Raw genomic sequence first — 17,397 nt, 5'->3', positions numbered from 1 at the left:
CAAAAAATAGGCTCTAAAATCCCTGCAGAAATGCATTTGGGGATGTGTGGGAATAAATCCCTGTGTCCAGATTGCCCTGCAGCCAGGCAGGATAAAAGGAGTAAAAATACTTGCAGTTTGGCCTAATTTTGAAGGGATTGTGACCAGGAAGTGGTGATGCCAGTGCTGTATCAGATGGTCCCCTCCCTTGGAGGGGAAAGGGGAGGTGTTTTGCTTTGGGAACGGGCTTTGTGGCTTAAGGCTGCTTTGAGGCAATTGAGATTGTGAAAGCAGGACAGAGGGTAGTTACCTCTGGGGAAGCTGGCTGCTGGTCCTGCTGGGATGGATGTTTGTGTGGAGAGCGTGTTCCTTTGAGCTGAGCATCCATTGCTGGGTGCTGGGGGGGAGGATCCCAGCTCATCCCAAGCAGTGCAAAGGCAGAGGAGTCTGAGCATCAGCCTGATTTCTTTCTCCTTCTGTGGGTGGGATACGTGGGAATCGTTGGGGCCCAGAAGTCTGAGCCTAACCATTGCAATCCCTACGTAGTGCTGCAAACATTTCTTCCTCCCTTTTGAGTATAAACCCCTCATCCCTCTTCCTGTACAGAAAAATGTGAGTAATGTTAGAGAAATTTGGGATGAGGCCCAGCAAGTGATGGGATATCCGGCTGAGCCGGTCTCTGACTTCAGAACTCAAAGTTCCCAAATGAAGAATGTAGAAGAAACAGCAGTTTTTGAGGAATTCTATTTGATGTTGGTGCTCTGCTTTATCTTTGTGGAAACTTCAGACTGCAAAACTTGGGAATGGCTTTTCTTTATTGCCTCAGTGTATTTGTTTCATGCTGAAGTACTAGCATGTTTTTAGTTATCCTTAATTCAGTGTAAAAGGAGAGACCTGGGAGGTTAAAATGCTGGTGGATGTTGCCCTTAGCAATAAGGGGTGGCTGTGGCCGTCTTACTTTTGGTTTTCTTTTCTCCTTCTGGACAATGCCAAAAAAGTTTCTCTTTCTTTCCTGTTAATCTAGCACATAAGTTGTTCTGCTAAATATAAATCCATCCTTGTGCGTCAGCTGAGCCTGGGATTTCACTTCTTCTATGTGTCACTTTAGGTTTTAACTTAAAAAGGGGGAAAAAAAACAGGTCCATCTGTATTGGTTTGATATTTAGGCTCTCTTTTTCCCGGCAAGAGCATGTCTAATTCTGGCCTGACCCTGACCCTTTACAGTAGAGTCCTGCAGGGTGCCTATGGGCATCAGCTCAGAGCATCCCTCAGCTCCTGGATAGCCCTTGCTGCCTTCTCTGCTTCTCCTTGCAGAGCTGCCCTATCATTGGCACCAAGATCTGCTGCGCTTGTGGACACAAGCAAGTTGACCCTACAGGGAAGAAAACTTAGGGTGTTGGTGTGAAAGGTGCTGAGAAAGGAAGTATTGTCTAGTCGAGTCAGTGGAGATGGCCATGGATGGTGCCCTGGCATGTTGGCTGTACCTGGGATTGTCTTCTCTAGCTAAGAGCGTGCTGCTTGTAGAGCCCAACCCGTGCTTTAGATATGAAGCCAAAATGAACATACATCACTGTGGTTATCAAAGCAGCCTTGAGGCAGAGCAGGTGGTGGGATTGAAGCTGCTTTCCATAGAAATGAATAAATGGAGCAGGTTCTTTGCTGCATATTGCCAACGTTCAGCTGTCCTTGAATACATGGGGCTTTTTAACCTGATTTTAGGCCGTACATTCGAAGATGAGTTGTTGTTCTAGAGACAGTGGACAGGCTTTGGGCTTTTTCGCGTTCCCTGCGTGGCTATTAGCAAGGTCTTGGTCTTCTTCCCTCTAACACGGGTGCTGTGTTGGCCTAAGACAGCTCTGTACCAAGGCTGATGGCTCTTCACCTCTAATTCAGGCTGTAGCAATCCCCAGTTCAGTGGTGTGGCCTCTTACCTTGGAAATCTCAGCAGGAATGGATGGAGCACCCATTCCTTCCAGCCTTGCCTGGGGCTGACCTCTTGGGGACAGCATAGAGGGAATAACTTGCCTTTTGGAAACATTCCATCTGTGGTGGCTTGGAGCTGCCCATGTTTAGGGTATGCTCATGTGAAGACGCGTCACCACGGTTGGGTGCACACATGGGAGGGTGCTTGCAAGAAGTGCAATGCAGAAACTAGATAGAAAGTGACTCCACTCAACCATAAAAGCCCTGCTTTAAGCAAGTAAAAATCTACTGTTACTTTAAGATGACTTTCAGGTGGCGTTTTAATTGTGCCCATCAACTTAGACTGCAAAAGTCCACGTCTGAGATTGAACCCTGCTTCATCTGGCAATGGGAGCAAGTTTGAGCAAAGGTGAGATTTTTTTCCCAATTCAGGTAAACGACACTTTCTGCACCCAAAAATCTTCCCACAAGGGACACACCATTCCCCAAAATTGCTTTATCTTTTTGTTAAGGATTATGTCCCAGCACAGAGAAGCAGAATGTCTTTGACATGGAGGCTGGTGGAGGTGGAGGCTACAGAGGGTGAACTTGGGCTCTCATTTCATACCACATGAATTCCGAGAGCATCCAGACAAGGGCCTCATGCATTTTAACTGATGTAAAACTAAGTTCAAAGTGCATAGCTTTGTTTGCAGATAAACCTTTCCAATAAACACTTGGGGTCTGAAAATGATGAAATGTGGCTTCTTATCAACCATCTGACCTGTGATGATGGAATCGAGCAGCTTTTAACCTGGGGAGACTGAAACAACAACCTCTGAAGTGCAGACAGATGGGGTGGGTGGTGTTGTTTTGGGTTTTTCCTTTCATGGCACTGTTGATGGTGTGGAAAGTGCTTGGAGCCATCGCTTGGATTCTATCTGGCATCCTTCACCCCCAGGTTGTGCTCTCCTCGAGTTAATGTGCAGGTTGCAGGAAGCCTGTGTGCGGTTTGAAGGGCTTTAATTCCAGGGGTAACTCATTAAACCAGCAGGCGTTGATGGTTGCTGCTGTGTTGCATCAACACTGGCCTGTTTGGGTTGAGCTCAAACACCCTCCTGGCTGGCAGAGGTGGGGGCCGGCACCTGGGAAGCTCAATTCTCCCCTGGGGAAAAGCTCTAATCTCAGTTAAGGCAAGGTCTTTGCTGCTGAAAACTGCCTGCAGTGAGCCATGATGGACTTCTGGAGAAGAGAGGGCTCCTGAAGGGGAGACCTTAGAGCAGCTCCAGTGCCTAAAGCGGCTTCAGAAAACCTGGAGAGGGGCTTTGGGCAAGGGCCTGTAGGGACAGGCCAAGGGGAATGGCTTTAACCTGCCAGAGGGGAGATTGAGATGAGCTCTTAGGCAGAAGCTCTTCCCTGTGAGGGTGCTGAGGCGCTGGCACAGACTTTTCCCAGAGAAGCTGTGGCTGCCCCATCCCTGGCAGTGTTCAAGGCCAGGTTGCTCCAAGCCCCGTCCAACCTGACCACAACTCTCTGTGTGCAGCCGCAGCCAATTCCTTATCCACTGAGTGGTCCATCTGTCAAATTGATGTCTCTCCAGTTTAGAGACAAGGATGTCGTGGGACAGTGTCAAACGCTTTGCACAAGTCCAGGTAAGTGACATCAACTGCTCTGCCCCTGTCCATCAGTTCTCTAGCCCCATCATAGAAGGCCACCAAATTGGTCAGGCAGGATTTCCCCTTAGCGAAGCCATGTTGGCTGTCACCAGCCACCTCATTGTTTTCCATGTGCCTTAGCATGCTTTCCAGGAGAATTTGCTCCAAGATTTTGCCAGGCACAGAGGTGAGACTGTCTGGTCTGTAGTTCCTTGGGTCTTCCATATTCCCCTTCTTTAAAATGGGGGTTATATTTCCCTTTTTCCAGTCATCAGGAGTTTCACCTGACTGCCATGATTTTTCAAATATGGTGGACAAATATGACAATTATGGACAATATGATGGACATCCTGCCTGCAGCATCTGCATCTCTAATGCAGCCCTCTCTTTTTAAATGATGAGCGGGTCAGTAGGTCTGGAGGACCAAGCATGACCAGTGTTTCAGCCTTTGACACTCTTTGCATGAGTAAGTGGTGGTCAGGGTGGAGAAGATACATCTTAGTGGAGTACTTGGCAGGGAGAGCTGCCTGGAGTTATGTGTCTGTGTTGGTCTATGGATGAGTTGGAGCTAGCTCATCTCTGGAGCTTTTTCTTGTCTTCTCAGCGTGTCGCTGCCTCAGCTATGGTGCGAGGCAGCAGCGTCAGTGACTTTCCTGTGCCTGCCCTTCTCTGGTCACACTGGTGGGACTGGTTTCCCAACATTGCAGCCAGGAACAAGAAGAGCTTGTGGCTCTGTGCACTGCACCGGCAATCCCACTGAGAACAGCTACTTCTTTCCATCAGACAAAGACGGAATGAGTGAAAGGTGATGGAGACAGGGCTCTGAAGCATTGCTGCAGTTAAAGCTCAGTCATCATCTCCACTTGGGTGAAGCACAGCTTTTCTGGGACTGGTTGCTTCAGCTTTTGACAGCTCTTGAAGTCCAAATTAGCATCCAAATGATCTAAGTAAGGAGGCACTGCCATGACTGTGGCCCTGAGGGTAGCATGATGATGAGTTCCTCCAGGGGGTTTCTCAATGAAAGCCTTGTACCATGCTTCAAGTTTTCATTGCTCTGCTTAATTTGATGTCTTGAGATGAGGAGGAGAGGTTTGGGTGGCCCCTCTTAAGTGCATCAGGTGTTAATGAGATGGTTCTTGCAGCACCTGTGGAGGCAGGAAACCATTTCCCTTCCTTTTATTTTCCATGGTTGCCCTTAGTCTGCTCTTTGTGGATGTTGACCTGAGATCTTATGCATGACCATGGCATCTCTTCCATCACAGTATAGCATGGGGAGCAGTGTGTGTGCTTGTTTCCTGGTGATGTTCCTAGGTAGGGGCCACACCAATGTTCATACCTTTCCTCCATCAGGTGAGGGCATGCCACCAGTGGGCAGAGCAGTGCAGGCAACAGCCAAAGAGCTTGTTCCAGCATATCTGCTGCAGAGCAGATCGTGCAGACATCTATACGAGGGTGCAGACCTGCCCTTAGATGAACCCACAGCTTACAAAAGGAGAGGTTTTCCTCCTTTTCCAAGGCAGAGGTTGGTAACTGTGAGCCACAGTGGGATGTGTGTTGTCAGACAAGACCGTTTCTTCTTTGGAACACTTCTGGGACATGAGGTGCTGCAGGAGGGATGGGAGGTCCTGATGTTTCTGCGAGCCCCTTCTTGTTTCCTAGAGAAGGGGCTAAACTGACCTGTCTTCTGTTCTGGTGCATCAGCAGTTCCAAGGCCCTTTGAGGGATGTGCATGAGTTCACACGAACATGTTCTTTCTGGTACAAAGAACTTGTGTTTTGTTGTCTTAATAGAATCATAGACTCAACCAGGTTGGAAAAGACCTTCAAACTCATCCAGTGCAACTGTTCCCAGCACTGCCAAGGCCACCACTAACCCATGGCACTGAGGGCCTCGGCTACACAGTGTGTGAACACTTGCAGGGACGGTGACTCCAGCACTGCCCTGGGCAGCCTATTCCAATGCCTGAGCACCCTTTGGGGGAGGAATTGTTCCTCCTCTCCATCTAAACCTCCCCTGGTGCAGCTTGAGGCTGTTTCCTCTTGTCCTATCACTATTAAGGGGCAATTTACCTTTGCTTGGGGGTTTGGAGTTCTTTGAGAGGTATGTGGGGGGGTGGTTTTTGTGTTTTAAGGTGAAAGCATTGACTTGGGAAACCCAAGTGGTGAAGTAGGAGGAGGAAAGGAGGAGATAAGCGAATGTCGAGGTCATGAATCACTGGGGTATGAGGCATTGCTGGCATCAGATGTGCAAAATGCTTGTGCTAGGCTTCTGGAGGGACAAAAAAGCACAAGAGCAGCCAGCTCTTCCCCAGCAAGGCTCAAACTGCCTTACAGAAAAGGTCAGGATCACGGGGAGCAAGACGCTTTGTCTCCAGGGCAAAGGAGAGGAAGGAAGAATTGTCCCCTTCTCCCTCCTAACCAAAACCTCTTGTTCCCCCCTGGCACTTGCTGCCACCAGATGTTCGGAGACCCTTGGAGGCATCCTATGGCCACAAGACTGTGCTGTAGGGCATCTCCATGGTGTCCTGCAGTGGTTCAGCTGGGCAGGCTGGTGGATGGGGCAGGAGGTCACTTGCTGGGGGTAAGCAATGGGGTTGCACCAGTCAAGGTTGGGTCTGTGCTGATGGTGCCAATGTAGAGGATGATGTGGTTTTCAGATGTGCTGGAAGATCTGTTAATACAAGCATGGGAAAAGCAGGCAAATCTTTAGGTGGTCATATTGTTTGCTGCTGGGTCAAAGTATGTTGAGCGACTTCAGCCCAGTGGTCAAGGTAGTGTTGGAGCATAGTCGTGGGGAAGCTCTTGAAGGTGAAGAATCTACAGGGCAAAGCCAAGTTCCTAAATGAGTTACTGATGGTTTTATGACTGTGATAAAAGCAGCATTTCCGGTCAATTCATTGTGTGGGATGAATGAGCTCTGTGGGTAGTGCTGTGGCTCTGGGAAATGAACTTGTAGCTACAAGAAATTGAATTCACTTGTGTTTAAGCAAAGATGACTGTTTTTACAAGAAACATCCAAACCCACTTCTATGTTCATAGAAAAGCTGGAGGAGCTTGACTTTGGAGGAGGAAAAGGCACATTAAAAGCCATTAGCAACAAGTGCCTGGAGTTGGTCTTGTCTTTGGCATGGGAAGACAATGATGAGTGATTGATCAGAAGCTCTTCTCTTCCCACCCTGTGGCCAGGGGTAGGTGGAAGGTTTCCCCTGCACTTGTACCACTTGATGCTTAGGACTTGAGGGGCTTTTTCTGCATTACCCAGGGAGAACAGGCACATGGGGATGTAGTTAGTGTGAGGTTGACCAGTTTGTGTCATGGCAGCTCCTGTTCCTGATGCTTCCCTTGGACATGTGCGTGCTGAGGTGGGATGGACCCTGCAGCTCCAGAGATGGCTGGGAGGTGTGGGATGAGCAGGAATGTACATCAATGCTCCCCACCTCCCTTTGCTGTGTACTGCCCTACTGCAGTTTGGCTGCATGTTGGAAGGACCTGGCTCCATCTCCAGCCTCGATGGTGCTTGGTACCGCTAAGAGCTTCTATTCCTCCAGGGTGTTATCAACCCAAATTCTTGGCAGTGGGGGCTTTTCCATCACTGAGGCTTTTGGGAGGGGTTCTTTCCCACCTGAGTTGGGCTGCAGCCAGTGCTTGCTGGAGAAGTCCTCCCTTGGCCAGCAGCAGATGCTGGGCTGTGTCTTTGATTTATAGCTCAGTATCCAGGCAGTACCGTGATCCCATCAGGACCAGTTTGGCATGATGGATGGATTGGGGAGCATTGGGGAGGATGGGGCTCTGCTGCTGGCACCACTGCACCCCATGGCTCTCAGGAGGTTCCCCATGGTTTGTGGGTCTGGGAGGGGAAAGCCTGTGGTTGGGGTTCTGGGCTGAGCTGTACCAGAGGTTATTCTTAACCTCTTCTGTGCCACAGGATGTCAGGAAATGCTGCCCAAACTGCTGCTGCTGCTCTGTGCCTGGTAGAGAGGAGATTCAGCATCCACGCTGCTCCCCAGCTTGCTCCCAACCGCATTTCTACCCTTTAAGAAGTAGCCAGCCTCTCTGCGAGAGGAACGTGGCTAGGTCTGTGTGTCTCATCTGCCCCTCCCCAAAAGCCTTATTTGTAGCCCCAGCTCATGCAGAGTTAAATCCATGCTTGGCAGGTCCCTACTGATGACAGCTCTGCAGTTCCCCTGGTGGGTGACTCACAGGATGGGCATCCTCGTGATGTCCCTGGGGAGCAGAAACCAAGCAGATGGGGAGGGGAGGTGAAGCAGCCGCTGTATCATCCCACAGAAGAGCAACACGTATCCAGAGAGAATCCCTGCTGCCATCAAGCCGAGGGCAGCACCATCCCTGCTGCTCCTGTGCCCTGGGAAGCTGGTGAGGGTTTGCAGGGTGCCAGCCAGCAGCCGTGGGAATGGGCTCATTGGGGCTTCCCTAACCTTCTACAATTCTATTTTAGGATATTGGAAAGAATAGTGACAGAGCTGGCACCAAGGGGTGTAACCACGATGGATCCCTGCCTGCATGCTGCCTGTTGGTAGGGGAAGCATGCAGTGGGTCCTCCTGGCTTGCATGGTTGCATTTTGCCTGAAAGAAACCTGGAAGAGGGGCTTTGGTCAAGGGCCTGTAAGGACAAGACGAGGAGGAATGGCTTTAACCTGCCAGAGGGGAGATTGAAATGAGCTCTTAGGCAGAAGCTCTTGCCTGTGAGGGTGCTGAGGCACTGGCACAGGGTGCCCAGAGAAGCTGTGGCTGCCCCATCCCTGGCAGTGTTCAAGGCCAGGTTGGACACAGGGGCTTGGAGCAACCTGCTCTAGTGGAAGGTGTCCCTGCCCGTGGCAGGGGGTTTTAACTGGATGAGCTTTAAGGTCCCTTCCAACCCAAACCAGTCTGGGATTTTACCCTACAGCATTGCCTTTCCCTGGTGGGAGGAAAAACATGGTGTGAGAAACAGGTGCGTTTCAGCTGGTTACATGAAGAGATGCTGTTACCTTCCTTGCTCACATGGGGCGAGCACTGGTTGCTCACCAGTCCATGTGTCCATCTGTCCCCCCATCCCCATTCATTTGGATGCTGTTTATGGCTTTGGGTAAACAGATGGGGCTGGGTTTTCCCAGTCTATATTTAATCCTAGTCAGTAATTCAAGTGCTTTCAGAGGAGTTTGCAGACCATTGTCTTAGCTGTGGCTGCAGAAGTGATTTCGAAGCAAATCTTGCCGTGTCCACCCTTATTTCTGCCCCCCATCCTGCTCCTGAGTGTCCCTATTTATTCTCCCATAGCCTGAGTTTAAAGGCTGGCTGGCTATCTGTCCTGCCCCTGCATTCAGAAACATCTTGGGTCTGTCCCTGGGGCCTGTCAGCTCCAGAACACAGCTTCCACCCCACATCCAGCCGTGGGAGTCCTGCACCCCCATCTTTTCATGTGTGAGAGCATTGCTCCATCCCGAGTGGACTGAGATGCAGCCAAGATCCTGCTTTTGGGAAGGGAAATACCTTTTCATAATGGCTCATTTTGTACGATCTTGTTCCTTTGGAGACTGCGAGGTGTGTGTAGGGGGGGATCTTTCCAGCTGTTTCTCCACAGAACCACATCTGTCAGACCTTCAGCATGAAGATTCCCATGGAATTCTATAAATAGAGGAAGGGGATGCATCCCTGCAAATGCCAGGCGCTGTGGGGCTTGTCAGTGATAGTTATCAGTGCACAGCTGCAGTGATTGATAGCAACATTAGTTGATGCTGGATTATGAGGCAGGTCTTTATGTTCATGGCTTGCATTGTGATTGACAGGAGAAAACACCTACCTGTGGCTGGTTTCTGCCTTGCTTCATGCAGTGCTTACCACGCAGAGATCACCTTTGGGCTGTTGAGGTGTTTCTGTTTTTTTTATCACAGGATTGTGATAAAAACAGGATTGTTTTTATCACAAGCATTGCTAAAATGAGTGAAAACTTGGCCACTTGAGCTATTTCTGCAGTGATGACGCAGGGTACCGCGTGCCTGTGTAGCTGTGGTGGGTTTGAACCCTGCAGCTGAGGGTTGGAGGGACCCACAAAAGCCCACCTCGTGTCTGCAGGGTCTCCTTAGGGAGAGGCACAAAGTGTTGAGTAAGTGTTTAGTAAGTATTTCCAGGTCTTTATCTGCCACCTCAACAACTTGTAATTCCAGTCAGTGCTTTGCATTGATGAGGAACAACCCCCTGCCCGCCATGGTGGTGCTTTGCAAAGGGGTGAGCTGGATGGAGGGTAAACCATGCTAGCTAAATAGAGCATCTTTCCTCCTTTCCATTCTCCCCACTGACTGTTCATTGCTTGTCCTTGCTGCTGCTGACAGCTCCAAGGCCTCCCTGTCTTACCTGCTCTGATAAGTCTTGTCTCCAAGCCTGGTTTGTGTGTTCAATGCCTGCCAAGCCCTCTCCACTCACAGCAGGACCTGAAATAATGCTCTTCTCAAAGGGAAAAGTGTTTCCACACAAGTTCTCCCTTCCCTTTTCTGGCTGGAACCCAGTGCATCCCTTCCAGCTAACCACATTCCCAGCATACCAGTGCCAGGGGATGGTTTGGGAAGCATTTCAAGCAGGCTGGAGTATCTCCTGCTCAGGCTCTCCCCTGTGGATTTTCTCTTACAGCATTCCAGAAAAGGGCACCAAATCCTTCAGGGCTTGCAGCTTCTGTGCTGGTGGAGAGAGTCCCACTAGGTTAGAAACAGACAGTTACAGCCAAAGCAAGCGGCTCTTGTCTTCCCCTTCCCATCAGCTCCATATTCCTACCTAAGAAACGTAAGTTTGGAGGTGATTTTCTGCTTGATTTAACTTTCAAGATGAGGGATTTGAATGTGTGGGAGGGGAGAAAGGAAAAACAGTGTTAGGAGTGGATGGAAAGCCCTTTGGCTGCTCAGTGTCTCTGCCCGTGGCAGGGGTTTGGAACTGGAGGAGCTTTAAGGTCCCTTCCAACTCAACCCATTCTATGACGGCAAGTACATCGGGCTGCATACCTGCTCCCTGGTGCCAACCTGGTGGCACAAAGCCTGGCTCGGGTTCTGTGCTTCAGACTTCTGCTAGCAGAGAGGCTCCTGGCTTGCCTGCTCACCCACGTGCTTCTGGCCTTCCTGGCCACCCTCCAAGCTCCACAAGACACGGGTGACACCAGCTGAGGTCTTACCAGCGCTTGCATCAGCCACAGCATTGGCAGTCCAAGTGCTGCATGTTCTGCGGCAGTGGGAGGTGGTTCATTCTCCTCTCTGCTCCGACGTGCTGATGCAGCTGCCCTTCCCCAGGGATGCTGGAAGTGCTATTGCAAGCATTTCTGGAGGAAAAAGGAGATAAACCCCCTCTATTTGTGTTTTTCCTTAAGTGAAGCAGGGCAGTTGGTGCAAGAAGGGATGTTTTTCTGCCTGGTCCATGCCTGGTTGGCTGGGATGCAGGAAAAGCCAGTCCCCATCCCAGGATATGCCAGTGCTGCAATGGGAGAGAGTGATGACCTGATTGAACATGCAAAAATCCGGGTCCTGTGGGCCTTCCACACTTGCTAACCTCTGCCCTGGGCTCCCACAGCATCTGAGTGCTTAAAGGCTTTATAAATATGTATTACAGCAACGTGCAAATGCCCTAAAAGCTCTTATGAAATAGGGAGAAGGACCAATTTATGAGCCTTAGAGCAACATAACCCCAAATAACTCTTACAGGCAAGAGGGCTGCTTTGTACAGGGTTGTAGCCAGCAGTAGCATTGTGCAAGACCAGGCTGTCGTTGCTAACCAAAGCCCTTAGTGATTTGTAGGCAGTGCCGTGCTTACTATGGGCGCTCAAGTTATCTTTATGGAGTACATGAGCATGTGAGAGCTGGGCTGGTTCAGCCTGGAGAAGAGAAGGCTCCTTAAGGGGAGACCTTAGAGCAGCTCCAGTGCCTAAAGGGGCTCCAGGAAACCTGGAGAGGGGCTTTGGACAAGGGCCTGTAGGGACAGGCCAAGGGGAATGGCTTGGACCTGCCAGAGGGGAGATTGAGATGAGCTCTGAGGCAGAAGCTCTTCCCTGTGAGGGTGCTGAGGCGCTGGCACAGACTTTTCCCAGAGAAGCTGTGGCTGCCCCATCCCTGGCAGTGTTCAAGGGCAGGTTGGACACAGGGGCTTGGAGCAACCTGCTCTAGTGGAAGGTGTCCCTGCCCGTGGCAGGGGGTTGGAACTGGATGAGCTTTTTTATGGTCCCTTCCAACACAAACCTGTCCGGGATCTCCCGTATCGGCCCCGCAGGGTCGGTGCGTGCCTGTGGGTGGCGCTGTGGGTCGCGCTGTGGGTCCCGGCGCCTTCGCTAACGCGCTGCGGTTTGTTCCTCTCCCCAGGCTGGTTCCTCTCGGTGACGCCGGGTCCTTGCAGCCGGCTCTGCCCGCGGACAGGCCATGGCTCCCTAGTGCCCCCGGCCCGGCGGCGATGGCGGCGCAGCGCATCCGAGCGGCCAACGCGGGCGCGCTGCCGCGGTGCAAGTCGGAGGGGACGCTCATCGACCTCGGCGAGGGCCTGCCTGAAACCAGCCTCTGCGATGTCAAAGGTGCGGAGGGGTGGGATGGGGTCCCATGGGATGGGTGTGATGATGACCCTTCTCCCCTGTGGTCCAGGACAGGGGTGATGGGGAAGAGCAGCAAGTGCAGCTGCATCCATGAGTGTAAGGATGGGCTTGGACCTGCAACCAAAAGATCCAGCAGCCCAGAATGGCGACAGCAACAAGGGTTTTGTTTTCTTCTCCCCCAGAGCTGGGAGCTTGCAGGTTCCTTGAATAATCTTTATTTCTTCCTTTTATTGCTTTTTTCTTCAGCTGTATTTTACCTTACCCAGCAGAAAAGCTGTGTTCAGGGAAGAAGGGAATTACTGCTCCCCTGGCAGAAATGCACCCGAAGAAATAAATCCAGGTGGAAGTTAGTGTGCGCCAAGGGCCTTTAAAAAGAAACATGCACAGAAGTGATTGCTTTTATGGGTGTAGCAAGAAGAGAGCGAACATCAAACACACTGCAAATGAGATTGTTTTGAATGCAAAAATAGGAATTACTCATGTTCTCCAAGGGGTTTGCTGGTTTCAACACATCCCTGTTAACTCTGCTGCTGCGCTGTGTGCAGGGCTGTAGGGACATGGGGATGGCCACTTGTCTGATCCAAAGGGATGGGGAGACCAAAATGCCCCATCCTGCAGACAGCTCCGGCTGCAGTGCTGAGTTCGTGGTGGCTTCCTACAACGGTGGCAAAACAGTTTCAGCACAGAGTTTATATTATGCTGACTAAATGTCCTCGTGGCTTTGCCTCCCTGCTGCTGAGGAAGTGGGTTAATGATGAGCTGTCTAGAATGTGTACAAACTCTTCCCTTAATATATAAAAGAGGGGCTTTGGACAAGGGCCTGTAGGGACAGTACAAGGGGGAATGGCTTTAACCTGCCAGAGTGATTTAAGGGGTGTCTGCCATTCTAGCCTGTGCCTCTACGAGCTTAGATCCCAACATGCCAGGTGAAATGGAGAGCTGGTAGGAACTGACTCCTAGTCCTTCAAAACTCCCTCCAACACATCTAGTGCATCATACATCAGGGGCTTCACCAGGGCTGTGGGATGCTGGTGTCTTGTACAGGAGCAGCTGCATGGGGCCTCACATTGAGGGGAGGTTTGTTGCTAAGGCAGTCAGCTGCATCAGGAGCATGACAAGTTGCTGCTTCTCCTGTTTTGGCTCCCACTGCTCTTCCCAGCTGCATTAGTGCCTTTAGATCATGAACTCTTTGGGGAAGAGGCACATGAATGTATCAGAAGCACCAGAGGGAGAAGAAGGGGGGAAAATACCTGCAGGTTTGAGAGGTTGTGAAACTACCTTATTTCACTGCTTAAAACAGAGGGGATTCTGACCTGAAATAAATGATTGCAGGTAAGTTGTGACTCTTGTGGATTGCTTACAGTGCTGTTTTCTCCTTGGCTTTGCAGTGCCTTCTCCTAGTGCCTTGCTGATTGACAATCCCACATGCTTTGGAAACGCGAAGGAAGTGATAGCAATCAAAGATTACTGTCCAACTAATTTCACCACTTTGAAGTTCTCTAAGGGGGACCACCTTTATGTCTTAGACACATCAGGAGGGGAGTGGTGGTACGCTCACAACACCACTGAAATGGGTTACATCCCTTCCTCCTATGTCCAGCCTGTAAACTACCGCAACTCTTCCTTAACGGATAGCGGGATGATCGACAATCTACTGGAGAGCCCTGACGAAGGGGTCAAAGAGTTAGACCTGCTTGGAGAATGGACTGATGTGAAAAGGACCTCTGCAAAAACCTACAGTAACAACCCGTTCTTGAATGGTGTCCAGACAAACCCATTTCTGAATGGGAATCTGCAAAGAGTGCCCAGCTCGGACAGAGAGTCCAATTCCAATGTCACTGTTGACTTGCTGCTCTTTGACACAGGGGCTCCTGCTTCAGCTGCTTCCAGTTTGGCTGCTAATAGCAGCCTGGGTAACATTTTTGATGAGTTTCCCTCTACAACTAGGCTGGATCTGGAGCAGCCTGTGAAAAGGGACAATCCCTTCTTCAGAAGTAAGCGCTCCTACAGCTTGTCTGAACTGTCTGTTCTTCAGGCCAAGTCAGATGCTCCAGCATCATCAGGTTTCTTCAGCGGTCTGAAGTCTCCCACCCCTGAGCAGTTCCAGAGCCGGGAGGATTTTAGGACAGCGTGGCTGAACCACAGGAAGCTGGCTCGGTCTTGCCATGACTTGGATTTGCTTGGTCAAAATCCTGGTTGGGGTCAGACGCAACCGGTGGAGACCAACATTGTCTGTAAGCTGGATAGCTCTGGTGGAGCCGTTCAGCTTCCAGACACCAACATCAGCATCCGTGTGCCAGAAGGTCATGTGTGCCCTGGGGAAACACAGCAGATCTCCATGAAGGCAATGCTGGATCCACCGCTGGAGCTGAACAGTGACAAGTGCAGCACCATCAGCCCGGTCCTGCAGATCAAACTCAGCAACATGGAGGTGAAAACCTTCATCATTCTGGAGATGAAAGTATCAGCAGAGGTTAAGAATGACATCATGAGCAAGAGCTTGGTAGGACTGCAGTGTCTGCGGAGTGACATGAAAGAGGGGCCGTACACACCGATGCAGCTGAGCTACTCCTATGGGGACACAATCCAGGTGCAGCTGGAGAACCTGGAGCCTTGCATGTACATCGCGGCCGTAGCCCAGGGGCAGAACATCCTCTATCCTTACACCGTGTGGGATTACATCAGCAAGAAGATCACGGTTGGTGTCTACGGCCCAAAACACATTCACCCCTCCTTTAAAACTGTTGTGGCCATGTTCGGGCATGAATGTGCGCCCAAGACTCTCCTGGTGAATGAGGTCACGAGGCAGTCCCACAGCCCAGCTCCTGTTGCCCTCCAGCTCTGGGGTAAGCATCAGTTTGCTCTGTCCCGGCCTCAGGACCTCAAGCTCTGCATGTTCTCCAACATGACCAACTATGAGGTGAAAGCTAGCGAGCAAGCCAAAATCGTGCGGGGCTTCCAGATGAAGCTGGGCAAGGTCAGCCGCCTCATCTTCCCCATTGCATCCCTTGACCCCAATGAGCTCTCAGACTTCACGCTGAGGATACAGGTCAAGGATGACAAGGATGCCATTTTGACCCAATTCTGCGTCCAGACACCGCAGCCACCTCCAAAAAGTGCCATCAAACCGATGGGGCAGAGGCGGTTCCTCAAGAAGAATGAGGTCGGCAAGATCATCCTTTCACCTCTGGCTGCCACCACCAAGTATCCGGTTTTTCAGGACCGGCCAGTGTTGAGCTTGAAGTATGGCAAGCTGCTGAAGACGGTGGTAAGGCAAAGCAAGAACCACTATTTGCTGGAGTATAAGAAAGGAGATGTCATAGCCCTCCTCAGTGAGGAAAAGATCAGGTTAAAAGGGCAGCTGTGGACCAAGGAGTGGTATATTGGCTACTACCAGGGAAAAATAGGCCTTGTACACACCAAAAACGTGCTTGTGGTTGGGAAGGTCAAGCCCAGCTACTTCTCTGGGCCAGATCTGACCACCAGTCTATTGCTTGAGCAGATCCTGAGGCCCTGCAAGTTCCTGACCTACATCTACGCCTCTGTGAGGACTCTGCTCATGGAGAACCTCAGTAGCTGGAGGTCTTTTGCCGATGCTCTGGGGTACTTGAACTTGCCGCTCACCTTCTTCTGCAGAGCAGAGCTGGACAGTGAGCCAGAGCGAGTGGCCTCTGTCTTGGAGAAGCTGAAGGAAGACTGCAACAACACTGAGAACAAGGAGAGGAAGTCTTTCCAGAAGGAGCTGATGACGGTGAGTCTGAGGGGATCTTAATTCCCTGCTGGGGGAGGTGGAAGTTGCCTCCTTCAGTCTGTAGGAACTCGAGTCTCTCTTTAAGGTATTTCACAGCCAGGTGGAAGTTCAACTCTGTTGTTTTACGTGTTGGTGGGCTCCTGGTTTAATGGCACTAAATGGGGGATGCGCACACACAACATGCGTACATGTTGTGTAAGGGCAGCCAACAGGCTTGCTTTGGAAGGTAGCTTATCTGAAGCCCCTCAAGATCAAGGTGATTTTGGGCCAGTGTCCACTCGATTGATCCCCTTCAATGATGGACACTTCCAGGAGTTACCCAGAGGCTGGTGGTTTCCTCAACCCTAGTATCAAAGTGTGCATCAGTGAAGGCAATACTAGTGGAAAAGCTGTCTTCACTTGGAATCCAAATTTAATAGGTAATTTAGATGATCTTATGTTTGGAAGCCAACTTGGTTTTGGTCAACTCGTGTTTTGGGCAATTAAAGTAGTAATTTGTGAATGATCTATTTGCTGAAATACATTTACATAAACCATACTGACTAATTGAATGCCATGAGGAAAGTCATCAAAACTGAAGTCAGGTCATTTGTGAACTGACAAAGGAGCTATGTCATTTGATGAGCATTTGGTTCCAAGGTGTATGCCTGGCTCTAGTGGCCAGCTACAAGAGAGCAGGATGTTTAGTTAAGCTCAGATTGATGGTTGAAATCCTTCCCAGAAAGGGTCGTCAAGCACCGCCCCATCTCTTTTTGAGTGGCAGCTAAACCCAGGGTACCTCTGCGCTGGGATGCTTTACATCCAACTGTGGCTCATGTTTGCAAATGGAAATGCATGGCTTACTTCTGTCCTGAAAAGCATTTGGGGAAGTGCTGCCTCCAAGTATTTCTAGGGTGCCATTAGGAAGTCTTTTACAAGAAATCATCTTCATGATCATTGCTAGCATTTTATAGAAAGTGAGCCAAAGAAAATGCAGGACAAAATGTTTGGAAGAGATTTGCAGCTCTTGCTTTTAACAGGCTGTCCTGTAGAAGCAGGATAACTGAGTTATGGGGAATCATGTGGTTTAAGATGCTATTCCTTGATTGAATTAAGGAATAGCAACAGCTTCACTTGGCAACGGGTGCAGGCAGCAGCAGTAAAATGAAGTTAGGAGTAGGCAGCCTGGGTAAAGAGGACTCGGCCCCTCACTGCAAGAGAGGGATTGAGGTGCTGGAGCGGGGCCAGAGAAGGGCAATGGAGCTGGTGCAGGGCCTGGAGCACAAGTGTGATGAGGAATGGCTGAGGGACCTGGGGGGGTTTAGTCTGGAGAAGAGAAGGCTCAGGGGGGACCTTCTCGCTCTCTGCAACTGCCTGACAGGAGGATGGAGCCAGGAGGGGGCTGGTCTCTGCTCCCAGGGAACAAGGGATGGGACAAGAGGAAACTGCCTCAAGCTGCCCCAGGGGAGGTTTAGGTGGAGATGGGGAACAATTCCTTCCCCAAAGGGTGCTCAGGCATTGGAACAGGCTGCCCAGGGCAGTGCTGGAGTCACTGTCCCTGGAAGTGTTCACACACTG

At 50.6% G+C, this 17,397-nt stretch overlaps 1 protein-coding gene across 1 annotated transcript in view; it reads left to right on the top strand.

Annotated features, from left to right (window-relative positions):
- SH3BP4 (SH3 domain binding protein 4) overlaps positions 1–17,397 on the top strand; it is a 34,914-nt gene that overhangs the window by 9,063 nt on the left and 8,454 nt on the right. Inside the window, exons 2-3 of the mRNA XM_030488357.1 lie at positions 11,866–12,071; positions 13,478–15,840. Of these exons, the coding sequence (XP_030344217.1) occupies positions 11,954–12,071; positions 13,478–15,840 (2,481 nt within the window). The 5' untranslated portion in view covers positions 11,866–11,953. The remainder of the gene's footprint in view (positions 1–11,865; positions 12,072–13,477; positions 15,841–17,397) is intronic.

Source organism: Strigops habroptila, chromosome 5 (assembly GCF_004027225.2).
Source record: "Strigops habroptila isolate Jane chromosome 5, bStrHab1.2.pri, whole genome shotgun sequence".
NCBI classification, from domain to species: Eukaryota; Metazoa; Chordata; class Aves; order Psittaciformes; family Psittacidae; genus Strigops; species Strigops habroptila.
Note: the sequence above shows the minus strand (reverse complement) of the source record. Positions and strands in the feature narration are given on the sequence as shown.